At 36.2% G+C, this 19,428-nt stretch overlaps 1 protein-coding gene across 6 annotated transcripts in view; it reads right to left on the minus strand.

Moving 5' to 3' along the window:
* Positions 1-2,713: 2,713 nt before the first annotated feature.
* neurl1b (neuralized E3 ubiquitin protein ligase 1B) overlaps positions 2,714-19,428 on the minus strand; it is a 70,030-nt gene continuing 53,315 nt past the window's right edge. For all 6 annotated transcript variants that reach the window (XM_052574560.1, XM_052574561.1, XM_052574563.1 and 3 more), the window contains 4 exons: positions 12,318-12,884; positions 8,748-9,473; positions 6,890-7,012; positions 2,714-4,849 (listed from right to left, as the gene is read on the minus strand). In XM_052574560.1, the coding sequence (XP_052430520.1) occupies positions 4,602-4,849; positions 6,890-7,012; positions 8,748-9,473; positions 12,318-12,884 (1,664 nt within the window). In that variant the 3' untranslated portion in view covers positions 2,714-4,601. The remainder of the gene's footprint in view (positions 4,850-6,889; positions 7,013-8,747; positions 9,474-12,317; positions 12,885-19,428) is intronic.

Raw genomic sequence — 19,428 nt, forward strand, 5'->3', positions numbered from 1 at the left:
ATTTAACAGAAATTATGTCAGCTTAAACAAATGGTTTCAACTGCAGTGGCTGGATGCTGCACAGGTGACAGGACGTATGGGCGATGAGGACATGTCTCCAGCAGCCAGCTATCACCAAAGCCATGCACCCTCTTCAGCCACCTGCAAACTGCAGAAGTGGCCCACACAAAAGAGTCATGTATGCTTCCATCACCCACCCATTAGGCCATCACCCACCACCTCCATAAATTTCCAACAGCATAATAATGCAGTGTAGCTAACAACTGAATTAAAATCATTGTTTCTTCTTATTGCCCTCTGAAGACGTGCAGCCTGATGTTGAAGGGCCAGACTGGAGAGGGCCTGATGTTGGAGGCCTGGACTTTGAAGGCAAAGGCCTGGTTGATGCACATGTATCCATATCTCCAAGGATCCTTCCATTGCAACAGGCCCCAGGATGCCAAAACTGTCTCTTCCTCTGTAGGGACAGGAGGAACTGAACTGATACCCCATCAGTCTTGTTTGCTTCCCTCTTACGTGCCACAGCCCTCTGTTTTATCAGACTTGCGAAGTCCCTCCACTTATTCCTGACTTTGTCTGGGTTTTGTCCATATCCATAGCTAGCATTGTTTATTTTTTGAGTGATTTCTGCCCAGATTTTATTTTTGTCAGCATTTGTAATGCTATTTTTCAGCTGGACTTTACCATTTTCCATGACCTTCTCAAAAATAACTGCAATTTCAAGCATTGAAAATTGGGGTTTTCATGTCATTTTCATTAACACGTCTTGCTGGCTGTGAAGGCAGCAACGGGCCACTGGGGAAGAATGTGTGTAATGGCTTCAGACTGCTTCTGGATGGTAGAGAATTGCTGGCCAAAACTCTCAATGACATCACAGAAGAGGTCAGCCTGAGAGTTCAGGAGTTGAGGAGTTGAGTCCGATCAGACTCCCTCATGTCTGCCATGCTCCTGGACCACCAAAGTGGACATCACCTGACCCAAGGACCAAAAGCCTACTCCACTGAGGGTATCCCTGCATACCCTTTGGCTACCCCGCCATGGAGGGCAGTGAAGCAGAGGTTGTACCAACACAGTTTCAGGCAGTTAAGGGTGACTTCCACGAACTGGTAACTTCCTAACACACCTCTGGGAAGAAAGTAACTGGAGTGGGGCACTGGTGATCAGCGCGTGCAGCCCCCAGAAACCAATCATCTAGCCTCAAGCATTTGGGACGGGATAGAAGGTCCCCTCAAGCCAACTGCTCTCAGCTACCCAGGAAAGCATGGCCATCAGTTCAGGATCAGACTTGGGCAACGCTGGTGCCCCAGAGAGAGGCACTGTTGCAGAATCCTCATCTCCTGAGGACTCAAGCCCACCTTGTGATGTAGCGGTCGCAATTGACTTCGGAATCAGAATGAAGAAAGTCCTTACATATGTGAATGTCAGAGACTGTAGACTTATAAGACTTACAAGATATAAAATACCTAATAAGCTCACTCAAGACTTTTCAATTTTGCAGTTAAAAATGTAATTATTTTTTTCAATTGATGTCAAAACAAAAAATATTACTGAGACCTTCAGTGAATATTCATTTTCACAACAAGCCAAATGTTTTTCGAGCTTTACCTACCTGACTACTGTTACCACTTTTGCAACAGATGCAAACTTATGAAACTGCATGCAAGTTAAATTGTATGATGTGATTGATATACGTATAGACTGGCATGCAAAATTTGGGAAACCCTTGCAGAATCTGTGAAAATGTGAATAATTTTAACAAAATAAGAGAGATTATACTAATTGCATGTTAAAATGAATCTCAAAAACCATACAGTCATTGCTTGAAAGGGTTCAAATATGCAAAGATGCTGGAAACCTGAAGAATCTGCAGGACCTTAAAGAGTTTTCTGAAGAACAGTTCTCAGTTTAACTGTTCAGAACAAACAAGGGGACTCATGCACAACAATCACAAAACAGAAAGACAGTCTTTGATCATCCATTTAACAGCACAAAGTATTAAGAACTAAGGGTTCCCAAACTTGTGAAGGGTTATTTTAATAATTTCAGCATTTTTTTTTCTTGTGGACTACTGGATATGCAAACATATTTTATGTAAAATATTTTACTCAGGACAGTACTAAATAAAAAAATAACATGCATTCAGTATGATCTCTCTTATTATTATTTTTTTTAATTATTCACATTTTCACAGATTGCAAGCAGTTCCTAAACTTCCACATGCCACTGTATACTATGTGAATATTTTAATTTCTCACAGTGTAACAGTGGCAGCAATGATTATGCAAATAGTCATAATAAATTCAAAATAATTAATCTAAATGTGTTTAATATCTAAGAGATCTGGATTAGGCTCTTCAACTCCAGTGCTGGAAGGTCAGTGTCCTGTAATTTTCAAGTATTAAATAAAAATAATTATCTTGTTAGAATATGTTTGGCAAGGGTTAGTGATCAACTCAGCAGGATAATGGCCCTCCAATTCCCTTTGTAGAGAATTGCCAGTTTCCCATTGTAGGAGATGCAAAAGGAAATCAAAACTCCATTATTTATATTAATAAATATTTGGTGCATAACCTTCAGAACTGTGGCTGTTTAACATTACATTTGGCATGTGGTCCATTAAATGAGTACTTTAATTTAAGTAAATAGTTCATAATTTCTTCCATTATCACCACTGCCAATTCAATGTTACTATTAAGAATAATGCACCCTGATGAACAACTGTGATACTCATTTAATTGGATTTAAAATGGGACTGATGGCAATTTCTACAGTGATTTTGTAACAGTATGCAACAGTTCTTTTTTAGCCATTGTTTTATTTATAGTCCAGAAAGAACAATTATTACTGATAAAGAATAAATCTGTTGTTTATGATTTAATTGTATACTGCTAATTGGACAAAATGTCAAAGTAAGAAGAAAATGACATTCTCCATGACATAAATTCCAAAGCAAAAACATACAAACAAAAATCTTTAAAAAAACAACAACACATAAAATACAATACAATATCACACCACTCTATTATATAAACAAAATATTTTTTATGTTCTTACTTAAAATGCAGTTTTCAAGGTCCACATCTGAAATCACTTCAGTCAGAGGGACAAATGTGTTTTTAGTGCTGAGTTTACCTCTGGTTATAAGTGCAACAAATCTCCAAACCCTTCAACTGTCATAAATGCAAATCTTTCTTCACTTTACCACCGCAATCCCAAACAATAGCTTTTTTTAATCCTTTAAAATAACCTATAAAATCATATTTGTAGCCCTGTGTATTATCCACTTGCACAATAAAACATTATTTCCTTTGCATCTGAGGTCCCTCTGAAAGCTTTCTTAATTCATACTTACACAATACATCTCAGATATGATTGTCTAACTCATTAGATGCTGCTTAAGGAAAAATAAACAATATTAAAGGCACTAGAAATATCTAATCAAAACTGAGATTAATTCTCAAACCATAAATCATCTCCATGTGGATAAGTGATCCATGATCTGCATTTGACATATGTGACCGTGGACTACAAAACCAGATTTGAGTAGCACAGGTATATTTATAGCAATAGCTAAAAATACATTGTATGGGTCAAAAATATCGAATTATCTTTTATCCCAAAAATCATTAGGATATTGAGTAAAGATCATGTTCCATGAAGACATTTTGTAAATATCTGCACCCTCAGATTCCAGATTTTCAAATTGTTCAGTATTGTCCTATCCTAACAAACCATTCAATGGAAAGTTTCAAATTTATCCAGAGAATGATTTAATTTCAATTTAGAAAAGTTTACCCTTAAGACTGTTTTTGCGGTCCAAGGTCATATACACTACCGGTCAAAAGCTGACCTCATACGTCATCCGCCCAAAACGGCTTCCGTGTACAACAGTGAGTGCAAGCTAGATTAAAGTGATTATTACATCATAAATATGGTTATTTTTCTTACAATAATGCATCGATTCGCTACAGGAGGCCTTTGTTTACCCCTTGAAGCCGTATGAGACACTTTTTTTATGGATTGGCACTTTTCTTTTGGACTGAAGCACTGCAACAACCAGTGAGTGCCATTAAACAGCTTGAAAGATCAAAGACCACTTTTAAAACATCTCCGACTGGATTCGTCTGAAAGAAGAAAGTCATATAGACATAGGATAACTTGAGGGTGAGTAATTTATGGGCTAATTTTCATTTTTGGGTGAACGAACCCTTTAAGGATCATGTGACACTTTTTATTGGAGTAATGGCTGATGGAAATTCAGCTTTGCATCTCAGAAATAAATTATATTTTAAAGGATATTAAAATGGAAACCAATAGCTTATATTGTAACAACATTTTGCAAGATTACTCTTTTTTCTGAATTTTTGATCAAATAAAGTTAGCCTTGAAGAGCATAAGAGACTTCTTTAAAAACATTACAAGTCTTACTGATCCCAAACTTCTGACCGTTAATGTATGAGGTGAAAGAGATATGGACAAGAGCTTAATGCTACATAAATCAAAGCTACACACACAGTCTTAAATACAGGTTTAGTCCAGATATTAAACCACAGCTACCAAGGTTTTTACTGAATAATTTGATAGAAAATGTGTTAGTCCCTTCATGGTCTGTAGGTTTTTATGACATCCTTTATAGGTCTCCGACAGATCGGACAACATGCGTTGATCTGTCTCTTGAGCCTCTGTCCACAGTCATTACACAAACACATGTGTCCACACGTATAGACGACTGTGTCCACCTCCTGATCGAAACACACTGTGCACTCACTGCTCTTGCTGCTCAGGGCTGTGTCAGATGCAGAAAGAGATGGCGAAACCGGTGGACTGAGAGGAGAGCTGGGAGCCGTCACTGAAAGATAACACGTGAAAAGGAATCATAAACCTGCTTCAGTGGGGGGCAAATTCATATATATTACAGTATAGTTCTTCTGAATGTTAAAACAATATAAGATGCCACATTTTGGACTATTCAGATCTTATTAATGATAATGGTTTAATATTATTTTTAGACTTTTGCAAAGCATTTGATTCTGTAGAACATCAATTCATCCTCGATACTCTAAAGAATTTTGATTCTGGTAATTTTTTTTACAGCAATTAAAACATTTTACAAAAATTGTAACTGCTCTATGAAGTTATTTAATGGTATTGGCAGGGGTGCCCAATATCTCCACACCTCTTCTTGTTAGTAAGCCCAATGAGAGGAGTTTTGTGGCAATTGACTTAATTAGCAAATTTTCAAGAGCATCTGCTAAATGTGGCTAAATGTGAGCTTCTGGCCATAAACGAATGTCTCTAAACTAACTATTACGGTATTCCCTTAATAAATGAGGTTTAATATCTTGGAATATTGATAACCAAAGACCAGAAAAGAGGTTGCTTACTAAATTTCAATCCTATTATTGAAAAAAACAAAAAAGAAGGGGTAAAGTTTTGATTAGAAAGGTACAGGGTATTTTGAGACTTATTTATGCAGCAATGGCTTTACAACTTGATAAAAGTTGATAAAGAAATTGACAAAATACTGATTTACTTTATTTGGATAAATAAAATACATTGCATAAAGAAGACTGTTATTATGAATTCGTATGAAAATGGTGGCCTAAATGTTTTAGACTTTGCAAAATTAAACAATACATGTAAGGTTAACTGGCTTAAAGAAATCCTAATCCATTTGGTGTTCTATTTCCTCCCATATTCTCTCAAAATTGGGTGGTATACATTTTTTTCTTAGCTGTAATTATAATATTGATAAAATACCAGCAAAACTAGCTGAATTTCACCGTCAGGCCTTTTTATCATGGTCTTTGATCCACAAACACAATTTTTCATCTCAGATAGTATATATGGAACAACAAGGATATATTCTATAAACAAATTCCTTTTTCTGAAGCATTGGTTTGATAATGGTATCGTATCAGTGGATCAGTTATTTCATTTAAATAGTTTTCTTTTTACTTATGGTGTGTTTTGGCACATTATAAGATTCCTGTAACACCAGGGGACTATTTCTCCTGAAGTTATGGCTATTTCTCCTGAAGTTTGTATGTTATTTAAACATAAGCCAGGAATAAACAGTGGTCTCTGCCTACTATAATAAGTTCTTATATAGGCAACATCTGTTTTTCTCTTCAATCACACAACAGTTCTGTAAGAGCTTTATTTCTATGAGACATTGTGTTTTTGCATTATGTTTATTCATATTGGAACAGCCTGATAGACAATATTGTTTGGCAAAAGGTTTGGATAATAACTAATCAATATTTAATTACAAACAAGGTAAAGGAAGTATCATTTAAAATTATGCACAGGATTTACCCAGCCAAATGTTATTTGGTAAAAACTTTAATCTGATATTGATTTTAGTTTCTCCTTTTGTGTCAGTGGTATATTTTCTTTAGCAATGTACTTTTGTGTTTTTTTTTTGTTTTTGTTTTTTGGCACAATGTCTGTGATTTTATTGTACAAAATATTGACTGACGTTTTGTTTTGTTTAGGAAATATGTGTTATTTAGTATCTTGGAGAACAGTAGAGAAAAGCACAGTCACGTTTAGATGAAGGTGAAAGTTTGTAAACACTTTAATATTTTTATAAACATCTGTATTAGTATACAACCCCTCTAGTGTATAATTGTTTACATCATGTATAATGTTTGTTATATAAAGGTAACTAGTTCTTGTTAATAAAAATAAAATAAAAAAGCACTAGCAAGCCCAATTTTGGCCCATCAGTGGAAACACAGCTAATGAGAACAGTAACATGCATTTAGAAGCAGGGTGAATTGAAATGTTTTAGGCTGACTTACAGTAAATCAGTCATTTCATGATATAAGCATAAGCATTTTGCAGAAATGAATGTAAGCTGATGAATGAGCTTGTTGAGACTCACCTAGAGAGGATTCAGATGCTGATGAGGATCTGTTGACAGTGAAAGCCAGATCAGAGTCACTATCATCAGGCGTTGAAGCCTGAGACACTAATGGGGAGGTGGGAGGGCTGGCCTGAACAGTTCCTTAAGGACAAAAAGAACATAATTTACCATAATGAACATGTGCGTTTATTATAGAGCTGGGCGATATATCTAACGATATGATCATGCGCATCTAATTGATCACTGCTAAAATCGCCATCACCTGCTTATAATTGGAGTGGCATTAAATAGACAGAGCCGTAGATCGCTGACAAGCTACGCCATATCGCGTTCATTATTGCAGATGAATCGCCTTCGATAATGAACGCGATATTGCGTAGCTTGTCAGCGATCTACGGCTCTGTCTATTTAATACCACTCCAATTATAAGCAGGTGATGGTGATTTTAGCAGTGATCAATTAGATGCGCATGATAATATCGTTAGATATATCGCACAGCCCTAGTTTATTATAACTATTATTGACAGTCACCTTCAGCTGACAATGATTTTCGACAAAATATGTAGATAAACTACATTATACATATGGTATGCTGCATTTTATCATTTTGGATCCTGAAAACTGATTGGTCAAAACAACACTCCTGTTGTGCTAAAAAGCACAATATACTGTAAAATCAGCTATGACATGATCAAGGTTTTTTTGTTGTTGTTGTTGTTTTTTTTGCCACTCATACTCATAAATGTAACATAGTATGGCCTTGTGACTTAAATAAATGTTGGCATCATTCTGTTTTTGATACAGAGATATTAAGATGTGGAAATCTTAGCAACTGTCCAATGTTTTAATTTTCGAACATGTAATGCTAGGAGTTCATCTTATATAATAATTTGAATTAAAATAAGAGTAACAGTAAAACGTGTTTCACTACATTTTTGGTAGCACTTTATTTTACAGTCCTGTTTCCCATGTACATACTATGTACTTATTATAGTAATTACAATAACTATGTAATAACTAGGTACTAACCCTGAACTTACCCCTAAACCTAACCCTACCCCATGTAGTTACCTTGAATTACCAGAGCTTTCCTAGATAAATACACTGTAAGTACACTATAAGTACATGTAAGTAGACGTACTGTAAAATAAAGTGCAACCACATTTTTCAATTTGCCATGCTGCTCTGAATAATTGAACTCAAGGGGAATTATTTTGGAACACATGGTTAAAAAAAAAAGCATAATTTTTAAATAAAGTTAACTGTAGGATCTGTTAGAATGTATTGTTTATGGGCCGAGGAACCCTGAGGAAGTGATAATGAAGCTACATTACATACTAAATTGAACTCACTGTTGCTAACATGCACAAAAAGGTCAGGTAACACTTTATTTTAAGGTGTCTTTGTTACACGTGTTACATTTACTTACTATTATAACAATAAATTATGCATAATTATATCAAACCCTAATCCTATTCCTAACCTTAATATTTTTCAGTACTTCACTAAAAATAGGAAAACAAACAATTAAATGCAATTTGTAAATGACCTTCCTAACAGTAATTTAAAATGATAAGACAAACATTTGGACACTGAATTCGTTTTTTCAGGATATCGTGTACAGTGTGAGCAAAGCTGAAATCTAGCTTCTTTGTCTTGCTAAAGCAGCTTAAACATAAAAGCATTTTGTTTGAATGATTTAGGATACTACATAATTTTCATACTTACATTTGTGTTCATTCATATTTTTGATGATTTAGGTTAACAAAAATGAATGGATGTTTCCAAACTGTAAAGAACATCTACACACATCATGCAATAACAATTTGTTCAATTCACATATCATTGTTTATCATCACTTTTTATTAAATCTTACCTAATATTCTGAGCCGGTTCACGGCTCCATGCAGTGTGAAGAAGGCCCACAGAACCTGAGAGGAGTCGACACACAGGAGACGACCGCGTGTCCCTCCGTTGACTCCATGATGCACCTCCCCATTGGCCAGAAAGGTAAAGCTGAGCACATCGCCTGCCGCTGGTACAGGAAAACCCCTGTAGACCACCCAATACTCCTTGCGGTCCAGAAGCACCTCTGGGTCAGCTGGCAGCTCTCCAGCACTGAGAGTGCCTGGATCACAGGAGGTCATACCAAAGAGAAGAGCCCCAAAGTAAGGCAAGCCCAGATGGCCCACCTCCACATACAGCGTCTCGCCCACCCGGACGGGCCTGTCACTGAACATCAACGTCCTGCTGCTGTCCAGGAAGTGTGTACATGCAACCGTGCGATCGTTCGAGAGAACCACGTCAGGGCCTCGCACTGGGTGAAAATGCAGGTCAGCATCAAGAGGCATGGGGAGCCCGCGGGCGGCCCTTTGTACATTGAAGGAGGTGGATGAAGAGGGAGTTGTGGAAGTGGAGCAGCAGGGGATGATCTGGTTGTAGTTGCTGAGCTGTAGTGTAGCAAATTTTGCTGCCGCGGCCTGGCTGCTCTCTAGCTGGTTGTTGCTGTAGTTGGCCGAGTCGTGGTTGCTTTGGGGAAGATAGGCACTGAGTCGAGCGCTACTCAGACAGCTCGTGCCCACACTCTCAGCAAATGTGCTCTCTGTGAGAGGGAAGGAAGACCAGTGAGTCATTATAAATAATTACCACTTTAATTTTTTCTGCTCTGATTACGATGCCTTTTTTAACTCTTTTTGACCTCTGGATCTGCAATTTGCTCCGTAACAGGAGCTGTAACAAACTCTTTAATTTCTTTATGAAGCTGCCTTGTTTGTTTTTGTCTTCAGCAAAAGCATTTACCCCTCATATATTGACCTTGGTGTGACAAATGTATGATGAATGAATAGCTCCCACTAGGACAAATGACCACCTTTACTTTTAGAGGGAACATATTATATGTAAGGCGCTAAGCTAGTGTTCTGATTAGACTTCAGAAGCAGCATGAAGGAGGAATGATTTACAACAAAACCTTAGCCTAGTGCCAATATGTAATTACTACAATACAAATTTCTCACTAGAAATCACAACAAAAGTAAAAAACTAAAAGTTGAAATTGAAATGTATCAACATATATGAAGCTCAGATAAGATTCACAGAGATTCTGAACTCAACATAGCCCTCTTGTGACTCTTGAAAATGAACAACTTCTGATCTATAGTCTGTTCTTTGTTATAAGCAGTGGAGTCTCATCTGGCCCACTTTCATCTAATACATAAGTATATGTGTGACCAGATTTGAATTTCAACAGGAATTCATGTGATTTGTACATCAATGTAACTTGACATTAAATTAAATTGGGCACTTGATTTACCCATATATTTAATATACAGTATTACACAGAAGAATAGTATATGAAAGTATATTTGGTGATTCATAGTGAGATTCAAATAATATTTTAACAAACATTTAAATTCAAAGTTAAAAATATGAAAATGAAATTTGTATTTGTAGGCTGCAGCTCTTTTGCTTTAATCAAGCTGCAGTAGGGTCACATTTAAAAGTTTGTGAACAACCACTGCAAAACTGATTTGAGCATAAATTCACTGGGAAATTAGGATAATGTTAAAATGGCATGCCAAAAATCGATCTGTAGTGAAAACATTGGTGGTCCATGAAGTGGTTTACAGGTTGACTGAAAAAAATAAATAGATTTCATTAGATTTATTATAAACAAAACACCAAATATCAAATCATTTGACTGAATAGTCTATTAATAACAATACATTTTCTGATTGTGTTAACATTAAGTGTATGCTCCAATTTAAAAGCCAGTGTCATTATGGTTCATTAACTAAATGTAATCAAATTTTTACAGTGAAACTATCAAAATTATTGACTGGATGTTCTAGGTTATAGGTCATAAATTGAATATAATTGTAAAAGTTTGGTTGATGTTTTTTTTTTTTTTTTTTTTAAGGTAGCATGCCATTTCCCACAGATTTGGGGTGCATATTGGACCATGATTTTTTCTAATGTTAAGGTGGTCTGTCACTTGAAAAAGACTGAGAACCACTGGTCAAGATGGTTTAATATGGTTCATAGACAAGCGTAATGTTTAATTAAATGATTTCCCATCACAGATCCAAAAATCTTTCTACCTTTAAATCTTTTTGTAAGCCAAAAAAACTAAAAACATAAGCAAAACATTTTTCTAGGTCTGGGTTTGGTGATCTTTTCAGGTAGGCAGGGATCCTTTCTCCAGGAACACGCAGCAGCCCTGACCAAACATGGTCAATGATCTTGCCAGACAGAAAGTAAACAAAGTCCTTCAGCAATGGAGAACTGGAGCGCGAAAGAAAGATTGAACAAGAAGCAGGTTCAGTTTACTGAATCTCATTCTCAGTTTTAGGATGTTCAGTGTTTGTGTTTAGTTATAAAATCTGTGATCTCATTAGGAATTATGCATAAAATGTACTTCTAGCACACATACATTATTTTGTAACAAAGAACAGACAGTGATGTCCAGTATACTGAACATGTGGTTTGTATTTAGTCCTCTAATTGTGAGGCTGCTGAGGCTCATTTGACTGGCACATTTCAGAGCTGTCAGTCTGTGTGGGAAGTGAATTACAACACCTCAGTTGAAACATTATTCTTAAATTCAGCCCTTCTAGAAGTCTTCTAGAAGTAGTTCCAGCAAAGCTTTAATGCTGCAATCTTATGTTAAAATGAGCTCTTGAAATGGCAGTTATCTATATGTCTAACGCTAGTTCTAAAGCCAGGGTTGACACTACTATTGTTTGGTGTAAAAAGAGTTAATTAAGCACCCAGTGCTTCCATAAACTGTGCCTTTAGTACCTTTCATGAAACAATTTATATACAATGGCATAAATAATTTTAAAATATTCATAAAGAATGTATTTATTTTACTTTTGTAGAATGAGAATAAAAAAGTAGTATATAGTATATTTTATTATTAGACATGGCCATCTATAAATATCAGGAAAGAAATCTACATTTAGCTTCATTTGAAGTAAAGCTTTAAGTGTGACAGCCAGAGTGACATGTCCCAGATGACCCTTCTCTGACCTACTTAGAGCTGCAAAAGTTTATGAAAACCAGTGGCATAAAGCAAATCTGTGAGGCCTTCCCCCAGCAATGATTTCATACGAACACTTTAAGAGTGGTGCTGATGGATGCAGAGTTATTTTGGGCAATCTAACCTTCGCTTTTAAACTTTTTTTTTTTTTATGTATTTGGAACTTTAATCCCTTTAATAATTTTGCAGATTGTTGGGCCTACGTAGTTCATGTTTATATTAATGCATGTCAATGTTAGATTTTTAATATATATATTTTTTTAACTTTTTGGTACTACGTAGAGAACCACTAGTGTGGTAACAAACCCACTGAGAGCAAATATTCTCCTATACCAGCCGATGTTTCCAGTAACATTATTGATGAAAGACTGAATTTTCAGAGGTGAATTAGATTATCTAAACACCTACCCAGTAAAGTAACTTCTTGAGTGATTCCATAGATGTCTATGATGGCCCAGAGCGGGCAGCCAACACTGAGACCGCAGTGGAAGAGGATAGGCTCGCCATCATTGATGCTGTAGAAGACCCGGCCGTGTCGGTCAGCCCAGAAGGCCACAACATTGTCCCGCGTGGCCAGCCTCTCAGGCAGGGCTTTGGCCCAATATCCTGGCCGCGTCACCAGGTCAGGGCAAGCATATTTGGGAATCTCAGCTATGGCAAGCTCGCTAGGGTCTAAGCTGGTGAAACCAAAACGTAGAGCTCCGCTCCAGCCTGTGTGAACACCTGAGAGGTGCAACCGCACCTTCTCATACAGACGCACAGGACGCTGGCTAAAGGTGATGCCATTGCAAAAGCTGTTCTTCCGGGTGGCCCGGCGCAGTTGTGCATCCAGTCGGATATTTTTGCCTTTGGCCCGAGGGTGAAAACGAGGAGACTCAATACTGATTGGAGGGGCAGAGGTGCGTCGCTCAACTCCACTGTTGGAAACAGTGCAGTACTGCCGACTGGCCACTGGGCGATGCTGCAGGCTGGTGTCTGTTTAAATGAAAGCATAAGAGCACATTAGATACAAGTAAAAAACCACAACATACATGTAATGTAATACACACAAATGGCAAATATAAATAGATGTACACATTTATTTCTTATTAGACACCTAGCACCTTTATCATTAAATTATTAAATAAATACTTTAAAAGACTATATTGAAAAAGCAAAAAAAAATAAAAATTAAACAGGAATAATAAATGATAGGATTCTGAAAAATCACTTAGAATCTCCATAATTCTAATTCATTTTTTTAAATTAAACTTTTACACAAAATGAATTTGCTTTGAAAACACAATGTAATAATAAATAAGATCATTTATAATAGTGGTATGAAACTTTTGGATACCATTGTATAACCTTTATTCTATGGTTGTTAAGTCTGTGTAGTGAAATGTAGAAGTGCACTGGTTTTCACTATAGGCATCTGTCAAGGTCATCATTCCAGGAAACAATGGCATATAATCAGCAGCACTAAGGAGTATAATGATGAATGCACATACTTTTGAATCAAAGCAAACAAAAACTGGATGTGTCTTTCATAGCACTTTAAAAGTGCAAACTCAAATACTTAATCTAAGTTAAATCTGTGCCTAATAATGACATTTGATGAATCTTTTAAATGAATGTGTGGGTTAGCCTATATTTCAGACTAAAATCAGAAGAATGGGACGTTTTACATAAAGAAAATTAAGATCATTTTATAAGCATAAAGATTTTTTTGCATGATGACAATATATTTTCATGACAATTATGCATATCTTTTATATTTCCTTTGTGCATACTATGTGTGTGTGTGTGTGTGTGTGACCCTGGACCACAAAACCAATCATAAGGGTCAATTTGTTCAAATGTTTTGAACTCTACTGTTTAAGCATTGATTAGCTCTAATCTACAGTATGTACAAACAGTGAAATGTACCATGCCACATTTACCAAGTTAAGCATTATATCTAAATGCATTTAACACATAATACTGCCATATACCAAACCAGTGAAATATTTGTAGCATCTGCTGTTGTATTTTGTGAGGGTGTGTCACAGTTATCGGAATTCTTCATGAAAATTGAGGATGTACGCAGCACATTGTCATTATGATTATGATTTTCATTGTCTTTCAGTAAAATATAAGCACTGCATTTAACAAAGATGTCCACAAAAAAAAAAGACATTACATGCATCATGTTTCTTGATGGAAAAAACAGAAGAATAGACATAAAAATATAGAAGTATATAACTACTTTCCATTTAGTCTCACCTTCCACTTTACATTCCATTGCGATAAACTGCATTAAACTGCAGTTTGTGGATTGGTTAAAATGGCAGGTTTGATGTGTTTTTCATCAACAGATCTAAGGCAGAGTCATAAAATACAACAGTCACCTTCTCACAGGCTGTGATTAAAAGAGCTCTCCACTGATTTGTGTATAGGCTTAGGAGAGATGAGAGCCATAAATGCCACTTGTGAATCAAAGCGTGGTTTTCATGGCTTCCAAATATAGGCCTACACTATCCAATCCGAGCTGTGGCTAATGACAACACTACTGTCCAGTAACTTGACTCCTATCTCCTAGCACACACACACACACACACACACAGTCTATAGCTCTGTCTTTGCTATAAGTGTTACAAACAAACAGTATATCACAGGCCTTCAGCCATACAGTGGAAATGACTAAAGATTTGAAGACAGAGATAAAGATAATATATTAATTTTAAATGAAAAAAGGAGTGAAAGACTTTCATAATGATTTGAATTTCATAAAATTAGCCCAAATTAATAAATCCCACAATGCCAATTCTTTTCCCTCATGCAGTGGGAAAACATGCCTCTACTTACGTTTCCTCAAAATTATATAGTTTTTTTTTTTTGTTGTTCTTGCACATTTCATAATACTTTCAATGTGAAATATCTGTGAGTGCTAAAACCATATTCAGTTTTATCCTTGACAGATGAATGTGAATCTTACAACATTTTTATCATGTTGGTTGCTATATTTATCATGTAAATGAAATGTCCAGCGAATGACGCTCAAAGGTAAATGCTTTATCATGTTTGAAAATAATGTACTACCTACACTGAGCCCTCTACTAAACCTAACCTGTTAACAAAAGCAAATGTAAGACAAAAACTCAAGTAAACGTGCCATTTTTGCTGTCTTTTAAGAGTTTTTGTGCTCAAAGGATTGTTACTAGTGTTTTAAGCTCTGCGTTACAAGTGTAATGCTATACAGTACCAGGGGAGCTTCAGAGCAAGCTTGCTACATCAGAAAAGCCCTACATTTGAAGCAGGTTTTGTGTTACATATATTAGTAGGTCTGTCGATTTAAAGGGTTAGTTCACCCAAAAATTAAAATGATGTCATTAATCGAGAACAAGTCAATCTTTCGTTAGTTATCTGGCTCGGTGTTCATCTTCAGGGACTGAAGAGCTCTTGGACTAAATCTAAAATATCTTAAACTGTGTCCCAAAGATGAACGGAGGTCTCACGGGTTTAGAACGACATGAGGGTGAGTCATTAATGACATAACTTAAATTTTTGTGAATACATTTTCATGAATACTTTTCTTGACCTCAACTACAGTGGGACAAATTGAATTTGCCATTAGAGATTTAAAACCAATAGAATCAATGTTTTACAATAATAAGTGGTACATTGATCATAATGAATTAATTTATCAGGATTGAAAATTAGTCACACAGAAATAAAGCGGTGTGAACATAGCCTACCTACTTATTCAGTCGAGTCTTTTTCTGTTTATTTGTAGTTAAAGCATATACATCAAATTTAGAAATAATTAATATTTCTATATTTTTACAAAAGCTCTTGAACAAAAAAAATGATATTTTTATGAAATATGCGGAGCTAATCTCTTGAGACAAGACTTATGACAGATAAAAGTCATTTAATATTTATTTAGTAAAAAGATATGTTACTAAATAAATACACAATTGTGATAGAGCTGACATCTGATTTCTTCAAGTGGTCATATGTTTACTATGGTAACATTAATGGCTAGCGTGCATTGGTTTTCCCATCACTTATAAATATTTCTCCCCTGAATGGTGACCATAATGCACATTGGATCAAGTTATTTCACTCACTGCTGTCTGAAAGTGATTTTTGAACTAAAATTATTTTAAAACTATTTAATGCTGATGTTATAACTTTTAACTTTATGAAATGGTCTGTGGCACTGGTGCTCTCCAGACGCAAAGAAACTCTGCCTTTGTTCATAACCACTCCTATAGCCCCAGCTTGCCTGCTTTGGCCCAAGGTTTTTGTCGGGCCAAAAAGCTTTTTGTCAGGAAGCACTGACGAGGCACAATCAAGCCTTGGAAGTGTAAGGGAAACAGGTCAATTTAGCTCAAAGGGAATCATTTAATAATTTAAAGGGAATTTGAACAGAATCACTGTTTCACGGCTGATCAATGAGACGCCCTGCGATTCACTGAATGAGCCGTTTAACATCAAACTGCGCTGGATATTAATATCCAAACTATAGTGAAACACTATCAATTAGCACAGTAACAAGATCGGCAGTTTAAGACATTAACTTGTAAGCACAAAACACAAGATACTTCTCTTTTCAATATGAATAAGGCTTTATTAGATAAATCTAAGACATATAAACTAATCTAACACATAAACGCACGCACTCACACATTCACACAAGTTGCAGGAAGATCGAAAGTTAGGAAAAGATGAGTTTAAGAGAATGGAAATATGGAATCCCAAGTTTACAGCAATACGTTAAATTGCATAGACATGAACAACCATCAATCACGTAATTAGCCCTCGCATTGAGTTCCTCAATGTGACTAAAATTATATTAGATACACCAGCACAACAAATATCTGGGGATACGTTGCCTTCGTGTCCTGTGAAAGGGACTCCCGTTGAAAGGGCTATCCCGAGGTCGTTGATTGGCTAGAAGTTCAGTAGTGGCTGAAGTGACGTCTTGGGAAGCCCGTGGTTGTTGGGCGTTGGCTGAAGATGGAGTCGTGTGGCTGGTTGAAGTTGAAACGCGCAGACGAGGTCGACATTACAGAACTTAACTCAGAACACGAAACTCTCAAACGGAAAAGAAAAGAAATAAAATTTGACGAGACCAAGTTGTGTTTCTTCTCATCGTGGCTAAGTAGCTGCAGGCGTGCAGGCTGAAACACGCTGGAACCGCGCTCAAAGAACAATGATGACTAATCGCATGGCTAGATGCTACAAGCTAGCCGAAGCATAGCTAGAGACTAGAAACTGGGATGACTGATAGCAGCAGCATAGCTAGAGACTAAAAGCAGACACTAAAAAGCATGACTGACAGCACGAGCAAGGCTAGAACTAAAAGCAAGATTTCATGGTGTCCAAAGTATTTAAAGTGGCCTGTTGGCCACACCTCAAATGTTGTCTTGACCAATCAGATATTGTCTTGGCTCGGGGGGTATCATAAATCATTTGTTTATCTTACGAAGCATGTGGTCCGAATTTTCCTGCTCTGGCAGGGTCTAATTTTGGACATGAGTCCTATAACACGAATATGATATATTTTACAAATAAATGATTGTCAGGACAATATCAAGCACGAAAATTCAATCACAGACATACCAAACATAATTACAAATCGTTAAGCTATGCCATAGTTATAATAAAAAAAACATACACAATAAGTGATTATAACATGATAGTCAAATGTGTTGGTTACACATAAATGAATATGGAGTGAAGCGATGGACTGATTCATTTATAAGTCTTTTTGAGTTCATTCTGGTCCATATATATGTACAAAAAGCAGTTTCTTTGCCATTCTCATGACATAGGGATGTTCTGTAGAGACAGAGGTTTAAAGCCCTTCCCCCTTAGGAATTTCAGTCTGGTTCTGCTGGGTGGGGGAAGTCAATGAAGTGTTTAACTTGATCTCCTGGGTTTACATGTGATGTCCAGCGTTGCATTTCCTTTACGAACAACACATTTTTTACACCAAATTTCTCTTCTTCGAATTGAAATTGTAAATAATTGTTCTAGTGGTGTTAATGTTCAAAGCTGTTGTGTGAACAAGTTGGTTGGTCATCTTGCTTGGTTCTTGTGGCACTAGAACTGATTTATGACTTCTTGAGGAATTCAGCTCGTGTTTCAATGCATCGCTTTGATAGACTCTTTAATCTGTCTGGTTCGACTCATTTCTGTTAGAGAAGTGACAGTAAAAACATAACTGGCCCTGGCACACACTAGTACACCCGCTTTTGGCCGACAGTGGAAACATGACTAATGTTTGTAGATTTGACATTTAACATTTCCAATTATTTCAGACATCTTTGCTTTCATTAAAACTTATAGTTTAACTTTGTGAAATCATGTAAATATTCTTATGCTTTTATATAAGTCATAGAATAATTTTACCTTTCAGAAATTTTACCTTTCAATTTTACTCTTTCGGAATATTTCTGCTTTGTCAGTGGTTATTAAATTATTCAACAAAATGAATTTACATGAATGCCTCTTTAAAAATATATAAATGTTACTTCAATCATGACAACTTTCTGAAAATGTTTGCACGGTGATGGATATGACACTGTTAATGTATTTGGTCTTTGCGGAATAGATCTGACTGCTACAGTACGTTGCTGCTGAATTGCTACTGCTGTTGATAGTTGCTGTAGTTATAGATTATTGCTGCTGCTGCAAGCATATACGGGAACTTGCTGCTGCCAATGCGTATGGCGATATGGTGTGAGTATCTAATACATACTGCTGCTGCACAAATAGCATATAAGATAACCAGTAGCAGATATATACAGGTGGAGCTGGGGAAGGAGGAAGGTTTCAGAGAAACTCTGAAAGCGTGCTGCAGGAATCTCAAGTCAATGCTAGCCAGCCTATAAATGCAAGGCAGTAAGCTCATTGGCTGCATATGCAGCTTGAACCAATAAGCTTGTGCCGAGTCATTTAACTCTCTGAATATCATCATTAACAAACAGTCAGCCTGCGCCATATAGAGTTTCATGAATGAGCTATATATTTTATATTATTTTACATTTTGTTTTTATCAAACAACTATATTAGCAAATGTTTCCATTTATTTCCTAAAAATACACCTAAGATGATTCATCATTATCAGTGTGCACATGTTAATCTTTTATTTAAATAGGTTACAATTTGAAAGTATCTCCACCCATTCTATCATATTTAAATGCCACTTCAAAAAAACTGTCATAGCCACACTATAGCCTTAAATGTTTATGTGTGAGTTCTATGTCGAACAAAATACTTATTTTTAAAACTACTTTTCGTAAGGTCTACTCTTTTCTCATTTAACACAATTATGACTTTAAATTATCTTTTGGGGAGTAATTTCTCAGCCCAAATTGATGTGTGATTAGTTTGCAATGAATCAACATCATATATTAAAATTAGATTTAAAAAAAATGTAATGGTTCAACAGAACTAATTAGTAAATATCAGGGGCATGCATTACCCAAGCCATGTGGCTAAACTGACTTGTTAAATAATAATGTTACTATTAATTTCCTTATCATCT

The sequence above is a fragment of the Carassius gibelio genome, chromosome B14, assembly GCF_023724105.1.
Source record: "Carassius gibelio isolate Cgi1373 ecotype wild population from Czech Republic chromosome B14, carGib1.2-hapl.c, whole genome shotgun sequence".
In the NCBI taxonomy this organism is placed as follows: Eukaryota; Metazoa; Chordata; class Actinopteri; order Cypriniformes; family Cyprinidae; genus Carassius; species Carassius gibelio.